The sequence below is a fragment of the Maniola jurtina genome, chromosome 16 (genome assembly GCF_905333055.1).
Source record: "Maniola jurtina chromosome 16, ilManJurt1.1, whole genome shotgun sequence".
Classification (NCBI taxonomy): Eukaryota; Metazoa; Arthropoda; class Insecta; order Lepidoptera; family Nymphalidae; genus Maniola; species Maniola jurtina.
The window spans coordinates 267,069-287,055 of NC_060044.1; the positions used below are offsets into that span (position 1 = coordinate 267,069).

General features: G+C 39.2%; 3 protein-coding genes across 4 annotated transcripts; 1 reads left to right on the plus strand and 2 right to left on the minus strand.

The window, feature by feature from the left end:
* Nucleotides 1-740: 740 nt before the first annotated feature.
* On the minus strand, nt 741-3,063 carry LOC123873057 (gastrula zinc finger protein XlCGF57.1-like). Its single transcript, XM_045917731.1, has one exon. It carries the CDS (start codon nt 2,920-2,922, stop codon nt 1,417-1,419), a length of 1,506 nt encoding a protein of 501 aa, XP_045773687.1. The 5' UTR covers nt 2,923-3,063; the 3' UTR covers nt 741-1,416.
* Nucleotides 3,064-3,871: 808 nt separating this feature from the next.
* On the plus strand, nt 3,872-5,891 carry LOC123873058 (gastrula zinc finger protein XlCGF57.1-like). The gene has a single exon (XM_045917732.1). It carries the CDS (start codon nt 4,124-4,126, stop codon nt 5,510-5,512), a length of 1,389 nt encoding a protein of 462 aa, XP_045773688.1. The 5' UTR covers nt 3,872-4,123; the 3' UTR covers nt 5,513-5,891.
* A 1,606-nt stretch (nt 5,892-7,497) lies between these two features.
* On the minus strand, nt 7,498-18,537 carry LOC123873124 (protein Smaug). Of its 2 annotated transcripts, none has more exons than XR_006797607.1 (8): nt 18,026-18,537; nt 15,251-15,455; nt 13,538-14,181; nt 12,930-13,136; nt 12,338-12,438; nt 11,788-11,915; nt 11,431-11,709; nt 7,498-11,219 (listed from the first exon to the last, which is right to left on the minus strand). XR_006797607.1 is itself a non-coding variant. In XM_045917835.1 (8 exons), the coding sequence occupies exons 1-7, from the start codon at nt 18,276-18,278 to the stop codon at nt 11,517-11,519; spliced, it is 1,731 nt and encodes a 576-aa protein (XP_045773791.1). In that variant the 5' UTR covers nt 18,279-18,537; the 3' UTR covers nt 7,498-11,219; nt 11,506-11,516. The 2 variants fall into 2 exon arrangements, 1 of the variants encoding a protein (XP_045773791.1); XM_045917835.1 differs by having other exon boundaries at nt 11,506-11,709.
* Nucleotides 18,538-19,987: the final 1,450 nt, after the last annotated feature.

Below are 19,987 nucleotides of genomic sequence, written 5' to 3' on the forward strand. Positions count from 1 at the left end.
CCGTGCACGGAAGTCCAATTACCTACTTACTAATGTTGCATAGTCAGCATAACATTGAAAATTGAATTTCAGGAAAGAGCAATCGCCAAGTTTCTTACCAATTCTTCTCGGTAGGAAGGGTATCCCGAACTAGTGGTAGCGATTCAAAAGCACTTGTAAAAATTGATTTGAAAAAAAAAAATCTTTTCCTTCTATTCCTAGAACTACCAGATATTTACTTCAGAATCTGAGTTGACGGCTAATCGCGAACTGAACTCATATTTGCATATAAGAGCATTTCTAATAACGTGCAAGCTTAGCGGAGTCTTCCAGCATTCTTTCAGACAATTTCTGTTTTGCGGCCAGCCTAACATAATTTATACCTGGTGCTGCATTACCGACGCAAACTCAAAAGTCGTCAAAAAGGTCAAAACTGCTTTACCGATGATACAAGTTTGAAATTCGAGCGCGGATTTACGCGCCACTGAATTTGGAAGGGCTGATTGTCGGCTCACGGCTGACGGCCCGACAGGAAAGAGGGCTGTTTGGGGAACCAGCAGCCATGCATGACGAATTATTTTATACAAGGTTTACATACGAAATAAACTTAGGAAGCTGTTTAATACTTACTTACACATCCTCAGAGATTTTCAGACCTTTACTAAATATACTGACTGTGGTTCATAAAATCTTAATGGAAGGATAGATTGTGAATAAAGGTATTAATATTAAGTAATTAATTTTGAATAAAACAATTTTTATTATCACTATCATTTAATAATTCATCATTACTATCATTATTACTTAGTAATCATTAAATTCTATAGTGGAATAATAATTACAGGTACCTATTTATGTCTATTCAATATTCTATTGTGTACCTATATTGTATGTGCATCATAGACTTATTATAATGACATACATACTGTATTATGCTATTTATTACAACTAATTATATCATTCAAAACACATCAAATTATTAAATTAGGAGCAACTACACACAATATTTAAGAAAAGATCCGCAAAACAATCACGTCTGTACAAGTTTTTGGCGCTAAAATCCAGCCGAATACTTTTGCCTAATATTTGGCTATTCGGTTAGGGGCCTCGCCGAATATTCGGTATTCGGTATACTGCCGAATATACTATTCGTTGCAAGTCTAATAATTACAATCCACCTCGAATGTACAGAATTAGATTTAATAACAATGTCAATTTTATAAACTTAAATCAATATTAAAACTAAAAATAATAATAATGAATTAAATTATTGTGAGAAAATAGGCGATGGAAGTTTGTATGAAATAAATAATTAAATAAATAAATTGATTGATTGATTGTTTGATTGATTGATAAATTATAATAATAAAGGAATCACTGAAACCATCTAATACTAATGATAATGACTAGGTTTATACATTGCTACTCAGTCTTTTGTTAAGTATAAGTTGCTTGCTTATGTATCAGAGTTTTAAGTGTAGACTTAAAGTTTAGATCCATATGGGTTCCTTTAAGGTGTCGCGAAAGATCGCTGCCGCGGAAAAAACTTCGCGGGCAGTGCTGGCATACGTAAGGAGTGTGATTGGTGTGCTGCTTGAGGAGGTGGAACTCTAGCATGGTGGCCGTGGGGAAGGACTTGGTGCAGTCTCCTATGGAACATTTGAATTTCCCAGCATTCTCATGCTTGAACAATATGTGGTGAGCCAGACTTCTCTTGACAGCAAATGCAGCATTACATGTTCCACAAACGTAAGGCTTTTCCCCCGTATGCTTGCGCATGTGCACTTTTAAATCAGAAAATGTTTGAAGGCAAACGGAACACTGCCCAGATTTTTCAGAATGCATGCGACGGATGTGAGTCTGCAGGTTGCCTTTCATGGAGAATGCCATACCACAGAAGTTGCATATATTCTGCTTTTTATTGGTATGAAGAGCTATATGAACGTTCAGAGCTGTTCTTGTCTTCATAGACTTGCTGCACAGATGACATATATATTTTCTTTCTTCGCTATGGACACTTTGATGTTTTTTGACCAAACCTTTATGACCAAACTTTTTACCACATATCGGGCATGCAAAGGGTTTTTCTCCAGTGTGAACCCTTTGGTGGCGGTTCCTTGAAGCTATCTGACGGAACCTCTTGGAGCAATACGGACAGACGTATGGCCGTTCATCAGTGTGAACTCGCAAGTGTGTTATAATATCATTTTTTCTGTAAAAACTACTGCCGCATGTTTCACAAGTGAATTTTCTTTCTCGGGTCGAATGGAATGTTTCATTGTGTCGTTTTAAGGATCCTCTGGTGGGGAACTTAGTGCTGCAGGTTTCGCACACGAAGGGTTTCTCTCCGGTGTGCGTGCGCATGTGAATCTCCATCGCAGAAGCACTGGAGGCCATGTGACCACAAATAACACATTGTACAGGCCCTACTTTGCCACGCCGGACTTTCTTATGATTAACTTTACCTCGGACATTTCTATCACTCTTCTCATTACTGTCCTCGAAGCTAAATTCGACTGCAACATCGATATTACTAGCAACATTGTTTTGATCCTCCATACCTTTATTAGCGGCAACATTCCTTTCAAACAGAAAACTGTTGTCAAACCCATGAGCACCATCGTCGATTTCATTTTTAATTTCTTCCGCTTTAATATCTGTCGGATGCCTTTCAGCTTGCAAGTCGGAATAAAGTTCGATAGGAGCACTCAGGCAGCGAAGCGCGCCGTCCGAAGCTTCACACTTTTGCACGAACTGATACGAGAGTGACAACTCGGCCGTGCAGCCTTCACACATCATGCTCGGCAATCCATCGTCTTCAGAAACCATAATATTAACCAGTTTCTTCAACTTCGCACTGTATTGAACGTTGTCCGATTCACTATCAAACACGGATATCGTGCCCGTTTTGTCCAGGCAAATTCGACATATTAAAACCTCCATTATGTTATTAGTCCATTAACGCAACAAATTAGAAATAATTAGAAGAAATTAAGCCAATATTTTAGAACATATACGAATAAAACTTTCATCGCCATTTCAGCCATTGTCTTTTGTCCATCGTCCTTGTCAAATTGACATTTGTGGACATTTGACAGACATTATGCATTGCCTGCAGTCTGCTGATAGCAGAGACATTGCCTACACATACTAACAAGTGTAATGTCTTTGGCTGATAGTGATAAGTGACATTTTATAATGTACTTCGTGGCATGCTCCGTGGTCATAAGCTACATGGACGTATTAATAAGCTATGATTCCATCGGGCTCTGAGACCTGAGTCTCTGAGTATCATGCTGAGTATACCATCGATGATAGGAGTATATGGTCTATGGCTTAATGTTTAAGAACATTCCATGGAGGTATTATCTATACTTATCTATACTTCTATACTTTAATAAATAAAATTGGAGTGTCTGTCTGTAATATCGAAATAAATACCGCATATTAAGGTCATATGGTTATTTGAACGATACTATAACTGAATCACACGTTTTTAAAATTTTTGTCTGTCTGTCTGTCTGTTTGAAAAAGCTAATCTTGGGAACGGTTGAACCGATTTTGACGGGATTTTCACAGACAAGTAGAGAATTGACCAGGGAGTAACATAGGCTACTTTTTTAACCGATTTTCAAAAAGGGAGTTGTGTTTTTCTACCTATGTACACCGAAATCTCCGAGATTTCTGAACCGATTTGCGTCATTTCTTTTTTAATCGATAGAAGAACTTTGCGACATTGTTTCATAAAAAATTTGGAGTCCAACTCCTCAATCCTGATGCTGCAGGGGATCTGACCAATCCACGCGGGTGAAGCTGCGGGCATCAGCTAGTTTTTATATATAAAAACGTAGTGATTATATTCTCTTTGGCGGATTCGTGGTCTGTGTTTTTGTTGTTGTTTTTGTCACAGGTTTTCGCTTAGTTCATTCGTCTAAGAACACTATTTACAATGCTAAAGTAATAAAACTTGAATAAAACCAGGAAATTGAAAGCTCACGGGAGTCGAGACAATAATTAATCATTATTTAAAATCCCATCCAATCCGACTTTTCCTTGTCTACAATGCTATACTTTAGTGGTGTACTAAAGGTGTACTCAAAAGACCTAATTATAAAATAATTTAAAACTTTTAAAAATCGACAAAATGGATCAACATATATGCCGTTTATGTAACGAAAACATTGGTGTTATTTCGCTATTCGACGTTTTGGACGGTGAAACGCAATTGAGCGCGAAAGTAAATTACTGTGCTAAGGTGGAAGTAGTTGAGGGCGACGGCCTACCTGCCAACATTTGTGTGTGTTGTGAGGAGAATCTCGCGTCTACGTACCTCTTCGTTCGAAAATGTCAAGAAACGGACCTAAAGCTCAGGTCTCTGCAGCTCACTGTCAAACAGGAGTGTGAAACCATACGTATTGTAAAGGTAGAGACAGTCTGCGATAATGAGGATGATAGTTTTCCACCAGACAATATTTTTGAAGATCCCTGCGATTCTCCACTGGATAGTGTCAAGCCGGATGAGGAGCATCCAGTGAGGACAAAACGGAAATATGTAAGAAGAAGTACTGTTAAAAGAGAATCAACAAAGGGTGACCCCATCAAGTGCAAAGTTTGTAGACGCAAGTATGCTAATCGATCAACACTAGCAATACACATGAGGTCACATACCAATGAAAAGCCTTTCGATTGCCCTTCATGTGTCAAACGGTATAAAGATGCTGGTGGTTTGAAACGGCACATCGAGAGAAACCACAACGGTGACAGGAAGAAGGCTTTCATCTGTGAACACTGCGGTAAGGGTTTCTACTCCAAAACAGATTGTAAGATTCACAAGCGAGTACACACTGGAGAAACACCTTACGCTTGCACCCACTGTCCCGCACAGTTTACCCAAGTGGGATCCTTGCGCAGGCACATCCTGACCCACACCGGCGAGAGATCGCACATGTGCTCTAAATGTTCCAAAAAGTTCCCCACTAACCAGCAACTGAGAAAGCATTACCTAGTCCACACCAATGACAAAAACTACAAGTGTCCCATCTGCGACATGCCCTTCAAGTACAACAATAACATGCAGAAGCATATAAGACTGCACATGGATGGAATGTTCAAAAAGTTCATATGTGACAACTGTGGCCAGAGCTTCATGACCAAAGGAGGTCTACAATCCCACATAAAAAGACTGCATTCAGCCACATCTGGATACTGCAGTCAGTGTTCCAAGCATTTTTCCAACTTGGAAATGCACATGTGGAAGCATGCAGGCGTGCGCCCCCACAAGTGTGAGCTTTGCCCCAAAAGTTTCTTCGACTTGAGAGGTCTATCCTACCATGTCAGCTTCCGGCACAAGTGTGCAGACAAGTTCCAGTGCATGATGAACGATTGCACGGCCAAGTTCCCCGCTCAAGCCATGTTGGACTATCATGTAGCAAGATACCATAAATCAATTAAACCATTTTCTTGTGATAAGTGTCCAAGACGTTTTTATAGACTAAGTGATATGGTGAGACATAAAAGAGGCACTCACAAATAACCTTTAAAATTTATAGTGTTTAAAGCATCCCATGCTGACTCAATATGATTGTATTCCATCATCCACACTAATGTTATAAAAATTAATATAATGCAGTATTCTTATTTTTTCACAAGAACCAACCTTGATGTTAAGTACGAAAAATAGATTTCAATTCAATATAATATAAATCATCTGTATTCAATGATTATGACATAATATTTTCACATAGGTATTTACTACAATAATTTAAAGATTATTATCGACTGTTAGCTACAGTAATAAAAGATAAACTGTGAAAACAAAGTGAATATTAAATAAGAAATAATGTAAGAATTAAATAATTTACTGAGTGAAGTGAATTTCATCACACATTAAATAAAAAAGTATCATTACCTTATTTTTATCTTCTTTCTTTTAATATACATAATACTCGTATGTAGTGCATTGCGGGGAAGTATTATAATATTAGTGCCTTGTCCTACATTTCCCCTAGAGTGTTTTTGTACAGGAGGAGGATGACAAATGAAGCGAGTCTACAACCTCAAGTAGAATTAAAGGTGGAGTATGTGATGCTGAATGAAGGGGCGATGTCCGAGCGAGTCTTCGGCCGGCCAAGTGCGAGTCAGACTCGCGCACTGAGGGTTCTGTACTCGGGTATTTTATCAAACATTTTGCACAATAAAACTGTTATCCATAAAAATAAATAAAAATCTGTTTTAGAATGTACAGGTAAAGCCCTTTTATATGATACCCCACTTGGTATAGTTATCTTACTTTGAAAATTAAAACACATTTTAATTTTTTTTAAATGATGTAACCATAAATTCGGGGTTTTCAGATGTATTCCTGTACTTGTGCTGTAAGACCTACCTACCTGCCAAACATGATTCTAGGTCAACGGGAAGTACCCTATAGGTTTCTTGACAGACACGACGGACAGACAGACAGACAACAAAGTGATTCTATAAGGGTTCCGTTTTTCCTTTTGAGGTACGGAACCCTAAAAACGGGTCAAGTGCGAGTCGGGCCTCGCTCTTTTAGGGTTCCGTACATAATTATGAACATCATATTTTGGAGGTCTTACATGTGTGTATTTGTTTTAGTCACGACTTACAAACTAATTTATAAATCGTTATCGTAATATACTGACAAATTAGATTACCCCCCCTCCCCCCCTTTCCTAATTGATAAAAAATATTTGTACCTACTCTACTCAATAAGTTCTAAACAATGATACCCCACATGCTAGGATAAGAAAAAAAAAACTTTTTCCGGCTCTTCATGTATCGAAGCCCCCCTGAAAAATATGTAATTTAATTGAATAAGTATCTAATTCAATATTTAGGTCTGGGTTAACGTTAACGTTTTACACCAAATACCAAAATTTCCGATTTGTAACTTATTTCGAGCTACAGATCTGTGACATGATCTGGACAGACAGACAGACAGACAGATAGATCTGCAACAGAGTGATATTAATAGGGCTCCATTTTAAAACTTTGGGTACGGAACCCTAAAGACCCTAAGCACCCTTGGGACTGGGTCCCGTGATGGTCATGGTCCCCTGCTGCTAATTCTACTGTGATGGTAATCATACATCATTCTAATGTAGGTTTTTTTTTTTCTCTCGTCTTTGATTGTAGTTGAAGATTGTAGTTATTTGTAACAAGTTAGTTAAACTATACAAGTATGGACTCCGTCTGTGCCGGCGCTCGCCGACATACGCACGGTACCCTCTTAGAGCGCTTTCCAGTCAGTTTTAACAAAAAAAACACTCCAAACAAGCACAGCACGCGCGCCAGCAAACGTCATCACAGATGGAGTCATAAGGGTAGCTAGCTTTATTGAAAAGTTTTCAATTAAAGAAACTAAAGAAATGTTGCACTATTGTTATTTGTTATCTTGTCACAGGTAATAAAAATACAAAACCAATCTTGATGTAACTTTGTATTCTGAAAGCTAACTTACTGTGGGAAAATAGAGATTCCAATAAAAGATATAAATGCCATCTATATATTTATTTCACATACCAATATATCGACTTTTAACTACAGCATCATATCACAGTTGAAAAATAAAACAGATAAAAGGTAAAATGTAACAGCAAGTGAAAATTAAATATGAAAAATGTAAGAATTAAATAATTTACTGAGTGAAGGGACTATTTCATTTCACTTATGCAATAAAAACATAACATTGCCATAGATTATACACCTTCACCTAGATATACTTTTAAATCAAGCAAAACAATGTAAAAAAATATTGCTAGAGGTCTATTTATCTGCATTTTAAATAGAATCAAAAAATAAATAGGTCAGAAGATTACTAGATTATCATATTAACAATAGTATGAAATTCAAGTAAATAAATTTGTTAATTGCACATATCTATCGATATCTGTTCAGGTGCATAATCCAAGCTTTATAAAGTGTAGTTCTACATTGGTATTTACATTGAACCTCAATTAGGTACTTAACTGTTAAAAAAATATTACAATTGCACAAAATACAATCAAACCTTTTGATCCAGTCAAAATATTAACAATTAGCTCATAATATTAAGAAAAATTAAATGTTGTAAAAAAAAAACAAAATTAAATATGTATGGAAATGAACATTTGCTAACATTATAAATTATGCAGTCAGTCAACAATTATTTCTATACCTAAACCCCGCGGTGCAAGGCTGTTGCACTTCGTAACAGATAATAAAATGTCAACAATCACGCCACAGACAACAGATACCATAATATAATCTACATTCAAACTCGCAGCTAACCGTCTTAGGCCGACTCGTGCCTGTTATCCTATAATAAGCTCTGCTATGTTACCCATGTCACTAAAATTAAATTAAAATAGTATTTAGCTCTAGTTCAATTATCACTAATGACTAACTGAAAATAAAATAATGCAGATTAGCACCAAACAAATTAGGACATAATATTTATACAAAAGGCGCGCGCACAGCACTAGCGTTTGTCTTTGCAATTATTTCCTCTTCTGCATATCGCCCTCTCTGAAACAAAGATATATTTTTTTCTTGCCCACAAAAAGATAAATTTAAAAATAAAAATGTTTTAGGCCGGGTTTAGGCCGGGATCAAACTGTAAACCCCTCAAATAGGTAGCCCAAGTCAACCACTAGGCTATCACTGCTAACAAGTAGTAGAGTCAACAAATATTTAACAAGTTTTGTATGAAATTCCTTTCACAACTTTTTTCATGTAGACAAAAAATAACAATGCATTCTACATTTGTGAATACAGTCATGTTTTAGACCATGGTGTAAATGCAGTATTAGAAAAGATTTTCAGAATACATACATGTTTCAGACCACAGTGTAAGCGCAGTGTTAGAAAAGATTTTCAGAAATTTCACATTTCACTCGAACAAAGTCAGAGCAAGTCAGCCATAGATGTGGAAACTATTGCAGAGACAAATGTAGCTCGCGCGCGGCACAAATACAGAGCGATTGCAATTCAAAAAATTTCAAAATATTTACAATTGTTTACATACAAATAGTGCTTTTGTATAATACATACAAATAGTGCCTTTGTATAATTATTTATTCATAATCTATGTGGGTACTACCACTTTTATAAGTCGCATCGGCAAAATTAGTTTGCGCGACTAACCTAACCTAACACCAACCAAAACCGAATGTATACTAATGAAATACAGACTTTAGTGCTTGACGTTAAGATTTCAAATTCAAGAACGACATACTCGTGCTATCTCGCTCATGGCGCGTAGGCAACCACCGGCGTGCGCTATGATTGGCCGAGATGTTTTCGCGCAAGGCAAAAAAAAGATTTCTGCGCAGGTACATCGGCGTAACTTATAAAAGTGGTAGTACCAAGACTGAAGTTATTATTTCAATCTCGTATATGTGTATAATATTGACAGAGGCGGATAAGTCGATGTCATTGTTCTTCATTATTTTATCTTAGTCTACCGGATGTGTCTTAACTACTAACAGCCAATATCAATAAATAATCGATCTATCTGTAATTTTTTGAATTGATAACTTTATGCGTTTTGGGCGATTTTGGAAACATCAAGATCGCGTCAATAACATGCTAACTTTTACACAAACAAAATTATGCTCTAAAACAATCACATAAAATTCAATTTTCACTGTCTATGTACTAGTTTATAGGCTATTAGAAATTAATCATAACTACCAAGAAATAGAGTTTAAATTTAATTGCAGCAAAATAAAAAGAGCTTGTTTGTAATTTTGATTGGGTTTTTTATTAATACTTACTACATTGATTTGAAAGTCCAAAAAAAAATCACATTTCTTTTTAAGTTTTCACTTTGTCAGCAGTTGCCCCCTACTGACTGCCAATTTTTTGTCAAATAAAAACGTTGATGTAATTTATTGATAGATTACAGATAGTAGATTATTATTAACTTCGGCCTAAAGGCTACAAACCCACTAGCCTAATTGTATTATAGCAACAAAGTGGTTGCCTGTCAGAAGGTAGAGTTAGTTCTACTGCATGTAAATAATAGTTGCACAATGCAGCAAACATAATAAAAATATTATATAAAATAAGCAACTGTGCTAGTCGGAACACATATTTCTATGAAACAAATTGTTTTACATCACATAGGTAATTATTATTAAACATAATTTAATAACTCTGATTTAAAAGCATTCATTTTTTTGTCAAAATCTCTGGTTGAGCGTTAAACAATAAATATTATTGCAATTTTTGCACTTAAAATAAAATAAACTATATTAACCATTGGTTAAGGGTCTTTTGTGTCACAGTTACCTAATCAAAGGTTACAAATTCTGATTTCTAGCACTAACCCAATAAATTGAGGAGATGGCGAGCAAAACGGTGTGATTGCACAAAATAAAACTTTACAGAAGGAACATCAACTCAATGAAAGCTATTGTGAACCTTTACTGAGTTTTAATCGAAATCATGAATTTTATACTCCATTTTAAGTCGTTTTTCTATAGTTTTAGTCCTTTTTGTTGGGAAATAAGTTGAGATTTCTGTTTCAGTAAGCAAAAAAGTCTAGATTAAAGAAAAATGTATTTTAATTAGAAGTGTAATTACTATTACCCCGTTTTGTTCGCCAGCTCCGTAATTATTCCATTAATTACAAACTAATCAATGGACCACAAAAACATGGAACTAAATGATAATATAATTAATAACATAATTAACTACACACTTTTAATGTATATATTGATACAGAAAAATGTATAATTTTGTCACTGTATACATATTAGTTAAAATAACTAATATACAATTTATTGTGTGCTATTTGTCTCAGATTTAGACGGTTCCTCACAAAATAACCTTGAGTCATTTTGGTCCAATTCATCAAAATCCCTCGACAATGTTGAAACCTATGCCATATGAATGCTTTTGGGGTACAACTTATCTCATACTATGGAGACCAACATGGTGTTTCCAAAACTGAGACAGTATTAATTAATTTAAAAATGTATAATGGATACATTTTTAAAACTCACCCGAAATATTTGCTCTAAGTGTCAGAGACTTGGCCACTCTATGACATAAACTACCTCAAAAGCTTTCATATGGCATAGGTTGAGACAGTTTGAGGAATTGAGGACCATGGTGTTTTGGGTCGATAATTTGGTAGATATCTAGTGATTAACTATAACTAGCATTTCTAGTGTGTAGTTGTCGATGGTCTGTTCAAGTTTCATAATAACCCCGCGCCACGAACTTTAAACCTGCAAATAGACAAGGTCTTTAGGTATGGTGTGGTGAGGAGGGTGAAGAAAACAGTTCAATAGGGAAGTTTCCTGTATTAATTTTTTTTTTTGTTTTTATTAAATGGAGGGTTTTCCAAAATACGATAAATCCACATCTTTTGTCAGTTCAAGGTTAAATAACCATTTTATATTATTAAACTGAAAAAAGTACACAAATGACGTCACAAACCAGGTCAGCAGAGGTGGTAGTGAGCTATTTCAGTTATCTGCAGATGCATATGCAGTAGACGGGCAGTAGTAGTACCAGGAGAGGGGCTAGTTGATGGCCTGCTCCGTCATCTGCAGACACAGCGCGTCGAGGCTGGAGTAGTCGTCGGCGGAGGGCGGCGGCGGCGGGCGCGGCAGCGCGTGCGCGGGCGGGAAGGGCGGGTACGAGTGCGACTTGCCGCGCGGCGGCGGCGCCCACGCGCGCCGCGGGCCCCGCGCGCCGCACACCGGCGTGCGCCATCTGCACCCAACATCATACGTAAGACACTGTTGAAACGAGGCAGCGTTATACCGCTGGTATAAATGTGAGTCAGTTTACCTGTGTTTGAGACGCCTGTGTGGCGCGTCGCCCACCAAGTGGAAGAACTGTCGCGGCGGCAGGCGATGCCGAAGCCGCCTCAGTGCCGACTGCACTTCCGGAGTGCTGAATGCTTCGTGATGGAGTGCCTAGAATGCAAACTCGTTTTTTCAAAGTTTCGTACCTCAAAAGGTAAAACGGAACCCTTTTAGGATCCTAACTAAATCTTTACTTGAAAGGGTCCAGTTTAAGAAATTAGCTCTAGTATCGACTATAACTCACAAACTAGTCGATACTAGAACTAACTTCTTAAACTGGACCCTTTCAAGCAAAGATTTTTATATAAACCTGTGAGGATGATACTGCCATTGCCGCAATTAAAGTGCCATAACCCTACGTTGTCGTATTAGTTTACAAATTGCGAAAAACCAAGTAAAATTTGAATTTAGCGGGCAGACCCGTCGCTTGCCCCTTAAAGCGCACATAACTCTGAAAAGTTAGGGTTCCGTGGCCGGATTTGAAATCGAAGTGTTTCGACAGTGGAACGTTTTGGAAATGCGCAAAGTGGTACCTTCTCGATGAGCCAGCAGTGCAGGGACATGGGGTCTATGGGCTCGGGCTCCCCGTCCGACGCGCTGGGCGCGCCCGCCGCGCCGCTCAGGCACTTCGACGCTGGAACCAATACAACTTTATTATAGACTAGCTGAAACCCGCGACTTCCTTCCCGTGGATAGGGTTTTAAAAATCCCGTGGGAACTCATTGATTTCACGGGATAAAAAGTAACCTATGTGTTAATCCAGGGTATAATCTATCTCCATTCCAAACAGCCAAACTCCCTCCAGTAGTTTTTGCGTAAAAGAGTAACAAACATCCATACGTGCATACAAACTTCCGCATTTAAAATATTAGTAGGATACTTCTTTTTAGGGTGCCATACCTCAACAGGAAAAAAGCAACCCTTTGAAAGATAACTTCATTGTCTGCCGTTTGGCTGTAGTGTCTGTCAAGATCCGTCAAAGGAATCAAAGCCTATAGGGTACGAGGCACTGACCCAGAATCATAAAACTTATGGTAATAAAGACTTATAGCATAAGTAAAGGGAACGCTGGAGGTTTCACAGTATGAAGAAGACTACATATTACATGAGGTGAAGGGAACTTACCAAGGTCTAAAGCCGCGACGATAGCAGCGGGCAGCTCAGAGGCAGGCTGCATGGGCGACAGCAGCACCCCTCGCAGACGCTCCAGGGCGCGCAACACTGAGCCCGTGCTGGACGACAGTTCCGCCTGAACACCCTCTAGGATGGAGCCACGTTCGCTTAGTTTCTTTATCGAGAGCAGGATCTTGTGGCGGGCGCCTTTTGTTACACCTACCGAGTTATTGTGTTTTAATACCAAGTAAAAAATGGATATCATAGAAAGATTTTTAAATATACATATTTTTGTCTGACTAGTTTCAGACTTAAATACTTTCAAGGTATCTTTTAGGCAAGCGTCCTACCTAGACCTCTTCATTGCGTTTTATCAAGCATTTTATTATCTCTATTGGTAAGGCGGTGAATATATTACAAATAATATGATAAACATATAAATCTGCCTCATGAAAAAAGGGCTCCAAATAGTGAAAACCTCATTAAAATATAATCCTTGTTATATAAGTGGCATTATACAAACATACCCCGCTCAAGACTATCTTAATTGCTACTAACCGAAGCCCTACCAAGTTTAATTAAGCTACTTAACATTAAAAAATATCAGCAGGTTAACTCACCTAACTTTTCCAGATATTTCTCATCGATCGCCATCATCTGCTCGTATGAAATGTTCGTGAACAGCCACACGTACTTATGTAGCCTCAGACTTTTCAACCACTGCGCGACTGTGGACATGCCGGGGTGTTCCGTGTAGTTATTCGACCGTAAGTCGTCTAGTCGAGTTTCGCTTCCCGTGGTCCCGTACATTACACTGATGGGTCGCAATTGACTTAAACTGTGCTCGCTCGACAGCGAAAAGCTTCTGGGTTTCTGAACAAACTGTTCGTCACTCAAATTCTCAGCTGACGAAGACATCTGCATGAAATTACTCGCTGGCGGAGTCAGGCTGTTCGATCTTTGGGATTTAGGCTGCGCCACCGCCGCGTCGAAGTTCAACATATCGCCATCCAAACTTAGGTCTACATCCCTTCCGTTCTTGGAGAAGGATTCTTGTAAAATGTCGGTGTACGAGTGGTTGTCGGAGTCCAGCACCCCTCGGAACTCCACGTTTTTGCCGATGGTCCGGCGGAAGATGCTGTTGTTTGTCCAGATGTTAGTCTCCGGCAATAGGCACGGGTCTATCCTCTGTTGCCACACTGTTTCTGTGGTTCTGTTGCCGGACATGTGGTTTTCTAAATAGCGTAGCCATTGCGTCAGTGTTCTGTAAACATAAAATTTTGGAATTATAATAGTCGACTGAGAGTAAGATTTCTAAATATGACAAAACCCGCTTTCACCAAAGCTAGGTTTAGATTCAGTGTGATTTAAGCATCACACAAAATAAACATAGCGAAATTGTGCAAAATCAGGTAGCAACGGACTAACGTGATTTTTTGTATGGATATACCTGGAGAATGACATAGGCAACTTTTATCCCGGAAAATCAAACAGTTCCCACGGGATTTAAAAACCTAAATCCACGCGAACGAAGTCGCAAGCATCAGCTAGTCAGCTAGTATAGTGCCCGGCAAACAACTTGGACCTGAAGCAGTGTAGTGGGAGAAAGTCGGCGAATCCGGGAAGCGAAAGTCGACGTATTAACGCCAATGCTCCAGCCAATCGCGGCAATGCTCAAGTTGTTTGCCGGGCACTATAACACATGTTTTGATTTGGTTGTTGCTAGCTTCCATTCCTTGTTGTCAATAAGACACAGTCTCAAGGTCTGGTCCCTGCAGTCCTCGCTGCGACAAGGTAACGCAGGGACCAGACCGGGGACCACGCTTGCGGCGTGCGGGACCTCCTGGCAGCTGGCGGGGTCTCCTCCGATGTAGTGAGTCGCCATCGTCGTATCCACCAGGTTGGCTTTAACCTGGTCGACACAACAACGACAGACTCAATGAGTGAAGTGGACTGTGGACGCCATGGATATGTGGTGGACTGTGGACGCCATGGATATTTGGATGACTGGTAGATGAGAAGGCAGCTAGTAAAAGGCACTTTATTTTGTATGATTTTCATAGCACTCAAATTTGTGGCACGAGGTATGGGAATCTCTGGAAGTAAATTTTCAGCTAAGTTCAGCAGTGGACGTCCATCAGTTCACACAGCCAGCGCCTCCTTACCACGACCACAGTGAGGGTGTGATAAAACATACAGAGGTTCAACGAACCGTCAGTCTAGACAGTGTAAGTGCGAGACAAAGGAGCAACTCGAAGTAGCCTAAATTGAACTGTAACACTATATAAATAAATCTAGTTTTACAACGCAGAATGAGTCGTTCATTGTCTCACCTTTGGTCGTGGACAGTAAAGGCGGGGTGCACCAGCAGGTAGGACAGCAGCTGGCGGCAGAGGTCGGGCGCGGGCGTGCGGCGCGGCGCGTCCACGCAACGCTGTACCAGCGCTGGTGTCGCCGCCACGTACACGTTCTTGGCTCGCTCATTGTCCGTGCGTAGCAGGGGTAGCATGGTCAGCAGCTGCCGCAGTCTTTCGCCATCTGAAATATGAAATATTTTTTTAGCTATATGTATAGGCTTTCTTAGATTCCAATATTTCTTCGACGGAGCATAAGACCAACGTCTCGATCATAAACGCATTGAAAATAAAGATGTGGCTCTCCGACATCTGTGTGCGGCGGACGCTCGATTACTTCGGTCACATTGCTCGGAAAAACCTGAGTAGCATAGAGAAACTCTTGGTGACTGGCAAGATCAAAGGAAAGAGACCCGCGGACGCAGCCCGAGACGTTGGTCCGACCAGCCCTTCTGCAATGCCTTCCGTACTGTCTCTAACAGAGAAAAATGGCGCAACATCGTGAAGGTGATATCTCGAAGAAGCCACAATCCTCAAAATTAAAAACGAATTCCACACAAACATAGTAGTGCAGATAGTGTGACACCTAATCACACTAATATTATAAAAGGGAAAGTTTGTGTGTTATGTGTGTTTGTTTGTTACTCTTTCACATAAAAACTACTGGACCGATTTGGCTGTTTGGAATGGAGATAGAATATACCTTGGACTAACACATAGGTCCAATGCCATCCTAGATTTTACATCAATGAAGTAAAATCTGAGATGGAATTGGGCCTATGTGTTAAAATGTCAGACCTAAAATTTAAATCAATGAGTTCCCATGAATTTTTTTAAAACCTATATCCAGGCGAACGAAGTCGCGGGCATCAGCTAGTTAATAAATAGAAGTGCTACGCAGGCGAAACCAGCGGCTGACGCTAAGCGAGCCAGCGCTACATCGGTTCTCACGGCTCCGCGGAAACACGACGCATGAAGCTGATGCTGCGGAATTCCACTGACACCACCTGTCAGCCTTTTTGAACTATCTCCTATATTATATTACTGAATTCAATAACATGTTTTATTTACTTAGATGGAAAAAATACTTAGATATTTGGTCTCGATAATTTAAGAGTTGTAATAAAAAGATTTGAGGTTTCTACAGGATATTACACACATTTCCTTATTTTAAGGTTTCCTCAGTGTTATATAAATATGAATTAAAGCAAATTCCTATTCATAAAATCTGAGAGGAAAATTTGTAGTAGGTACTTACTTGTACAAGAACTAGCTTATGCCTGCAACTTCATCTGTGTGGACTACACAAATTTTAAATCCCTATTTTATCCCCTTCGAGGTTGAATTATTGAAAACCCTTTCTTAGCAAATGTCTCCACCATAATAGCTATCTGCATGCCAGATTCCAGTCTAAGCCCTCCAGTAACAATGATGAGGTCTAAGTTGAAGCGTGTTAGAGTAGAAGGTACAAGGAATCTGTATGGTGCAACATGCATACATAGTGGTGCCTATGGCTTGCTTGGTGGCTGGCTTTTCCTGCATGCTTAACAGTGGGAGGGCGGGCAGGGCATGTCGCATGCTGCATGTTGCATCATACAGATTTCTTTGGTTTGACGAATTATAGCAAATTAAGATTTTGGTTCCTTGTATATCATGGACTTTCGTAAAATAACACCTGCTTCTATACTACATTTGAATAGAAGGTGTTCAAGTTATAGTTGGCAGGCAACACAGACAGCAGAAGGGCATTGCACAACTTAGCAGTTCCTATCAGAAACATTGTTCTCAGAAACCTCTCTTGGTGCAGTGGTAAGCGCTGTGGTCTTATTAGTGGGAGGTCCCGGGTTCCATTCCCAGCAGGGTTTGGAATTTTATGTCTAAATCACTGGACTGGTGTGGTGGGAAGCTTCTGCTGTGGCTACCCTTACCGTTACCACCCTACCGGCAAAGCAGTGGCGCCAAGCGATTTAGCGTTCGGGTATGATGCTGTGTAAAACCAAAAGAGGTATGGGTTTAACAAAAACTGCCAAACCAGGTTAGCCTGCTTCCATCTTAGACTGCATCATAACTTACCAACAGGTGAGATTGCAGTCAAGGGCTGACTTGTAGCTGAATGAAAAAAAAAGAAAGGGATCTACCTTCTAGAGAAAACCTACATTATGCAAAATCTTAAGTTTCTAGAGCTAGTGGTTTGAGCTGTATCTTGATATGACAGTCACTTTCTCCTTTTACAACTCACATTAGTTATCCCATGTTCTAGCTTAAACTTCTAGGTCTACTCAACACTGAACATCTAGTTACATGTTTACACAACAAGGCTAGAGGTCTGAATAGTTCTGCAACCCACATTCACAGTAATCTATGCTATAATCCATGCTTGCTATATAATGGGCTAGATTGACACCTAAAGGCAATTAACTCGGCCTTCCTAAACAGTCTGCTTACCTATAAAGTTGTTAACTAGCTCCATACATATCTACAAGTTTGTCAAAGCTGAGTGAAGAATGATTTTATACAAGCATGCTTAGGCGTTTTTATGATGATTTTATGCAAGAATCCTGCTTGTGTACAACTATAAACATTTGTGTGAAGATGTTTGAAGACTTTATTCATTGTCAACCCAGTAAAGATACAATAACAAATCCATTTTAAAACTTGCCTTTGTAAACTAGTTGGTAATGCTTGAATATGTCGATTAGAGCTTCAGATTAACTGAATAAGTAATATTTTTAAAGTAGATAAACTTCCACATACCTTCTTCATCGTCTTCGTCAGCCCTGGCCGCGAGGAGACTGGCAAGCAACGTTTCGTCGTTGGCGTCTCGCTCCAGGCGCTCGTCCTCGACGTGGTTCTGCAAGGCGGCCTCCACGGCGCGCTGCACCAGCCGAAGCCCCGGCCAGGGAACCCGGCGAGCCAGAGCGCAGGCGACGACCGTTCGCTCGCACGTGCCCCACTGCTCGAACATCCCGGCCACACCCCCGAGCTGCTCATAAAACGTACCGTTCATCTTCCCAACAGCATAGCACTAAGATTACACCCGATTTGTTTGGGTTCAACACGTCAGTCACAGCTGATCGTACACTGTAACTTTTGATGCGGTCCGGGATTCGAGCGGTCTGCTCCGGCAGCGGCAGTGGAACGGCCACGCGTGCAAATCGTCAAAGGGAGCAATTTTTATATCAATTTTGCAGGTAGTAAGAAAACATAACAGCCACTTTTGGTCGACGGAAAGTCAAGTCAAATTATTATCAAATTCCAAAATGGCTGACCACAGATTATGAATGAAAATTTTCATTGATGATATTGTGTACATTAAGTAAACAATTTTATTTCACATACATACGATTTATTGTATTTAAAAATATGATGGTTTATAATTTATTTGATTGAATAAATTCTTTTGCTTTTGATTGAAAACTTAATATGAAATGGCAGCACTAAAGCTTTTGCTATTGCATACTAGATGGCGGGCGAACTTCAATGGGTTTTCAAAGATCTACTACTAGACACTAGATGGCATTGGCAATCTTAAACTATGCCTTTTTCGCCCTTTTTCGCCTAAATGATTCTGAAAGGATTCTGCGGATTTCAATTTTAAATTTTTTTTACTTCACAAAAAAAGTATTACTAAGGTTGCACAAATGATTATTTATCACCGGAATAATGCTATCCCTGCTTTAATGGTGGTCGGCCCTTTCTTGGCTCTTTGCTTTTACCGTCGTGTCCCTTGACTTCGCCTGCTAAACCATACTTCGCCTAATTTTAAAAACATCGAAAAATCTGCTAAAGTTGGGAACCGAACAGCTCAAAACCTACTAAATACAATACTAGTGTTATCTACGGCAATACTATTCCTGACCATTTGTAACTAACTTTACAACAATAGCGACCAGAGCCATTTATCTGCTGCGGGAAGTGAGATGTTTTTTTCTACCGGTCAAAAACTTTACGTGCCGCCAAGAATCTACGACAAGTATGGCTAAATTTTATTGTAAAATAAAATCACTACTTTATCGTCTTTTATGTTGTACAATTGTTTTCAATATATCTTATGTAGATAATGAGTTACATCAAGATTTATCAACAAGGTAACTGCGGCCACCATGATGGTACCGTACTTCGCCTAACTCTAGGGTTGTCACTTAATCTTTGATAAATTCATTTGTACCTATCAGTTTTGGTGGTCAGGTCCCCTGCAGCATCAGGATTGAGGAGTTGGAATGCAAATTTTTTAGAAACATTGTCGCAAAGTTCCTCTTTTGATTAAAAAAAAAATACACAAATCGGTTCAGAAATCTTGAAGATTTCAGTGTACATAGGTAGAAAAACAAAACTATCTTTTTGAAAGTCTGTTAAAAAGTTCCCTATGTTATTTCCTAGTCAACCCTCTACTTGTCTATGAAAATCCCGTCAAAATCGGTTCAGCCGTTCCGAAGATCAGCCCATTCAAACCGACAGACAGACAATTCAAAAAATGTAATTCAGTTATGGTATCGTTCAAATAACCATATGAGCTTAATATGAGGTAGTTATTTCGAAATTACAGACAGACACTTCAATGTTATTTATCAGTAATAGATAGATTAGTATAGATAATAATAGGCACCTATCCAACTGAAAACAACAACACAAGTGAACAAACAAATCTTAATTTTTAAAAAAACTGTAAAAAAAACTGTCTCGTGGGTTCGTACTTTGTACTGTTCAAGAAGAAAA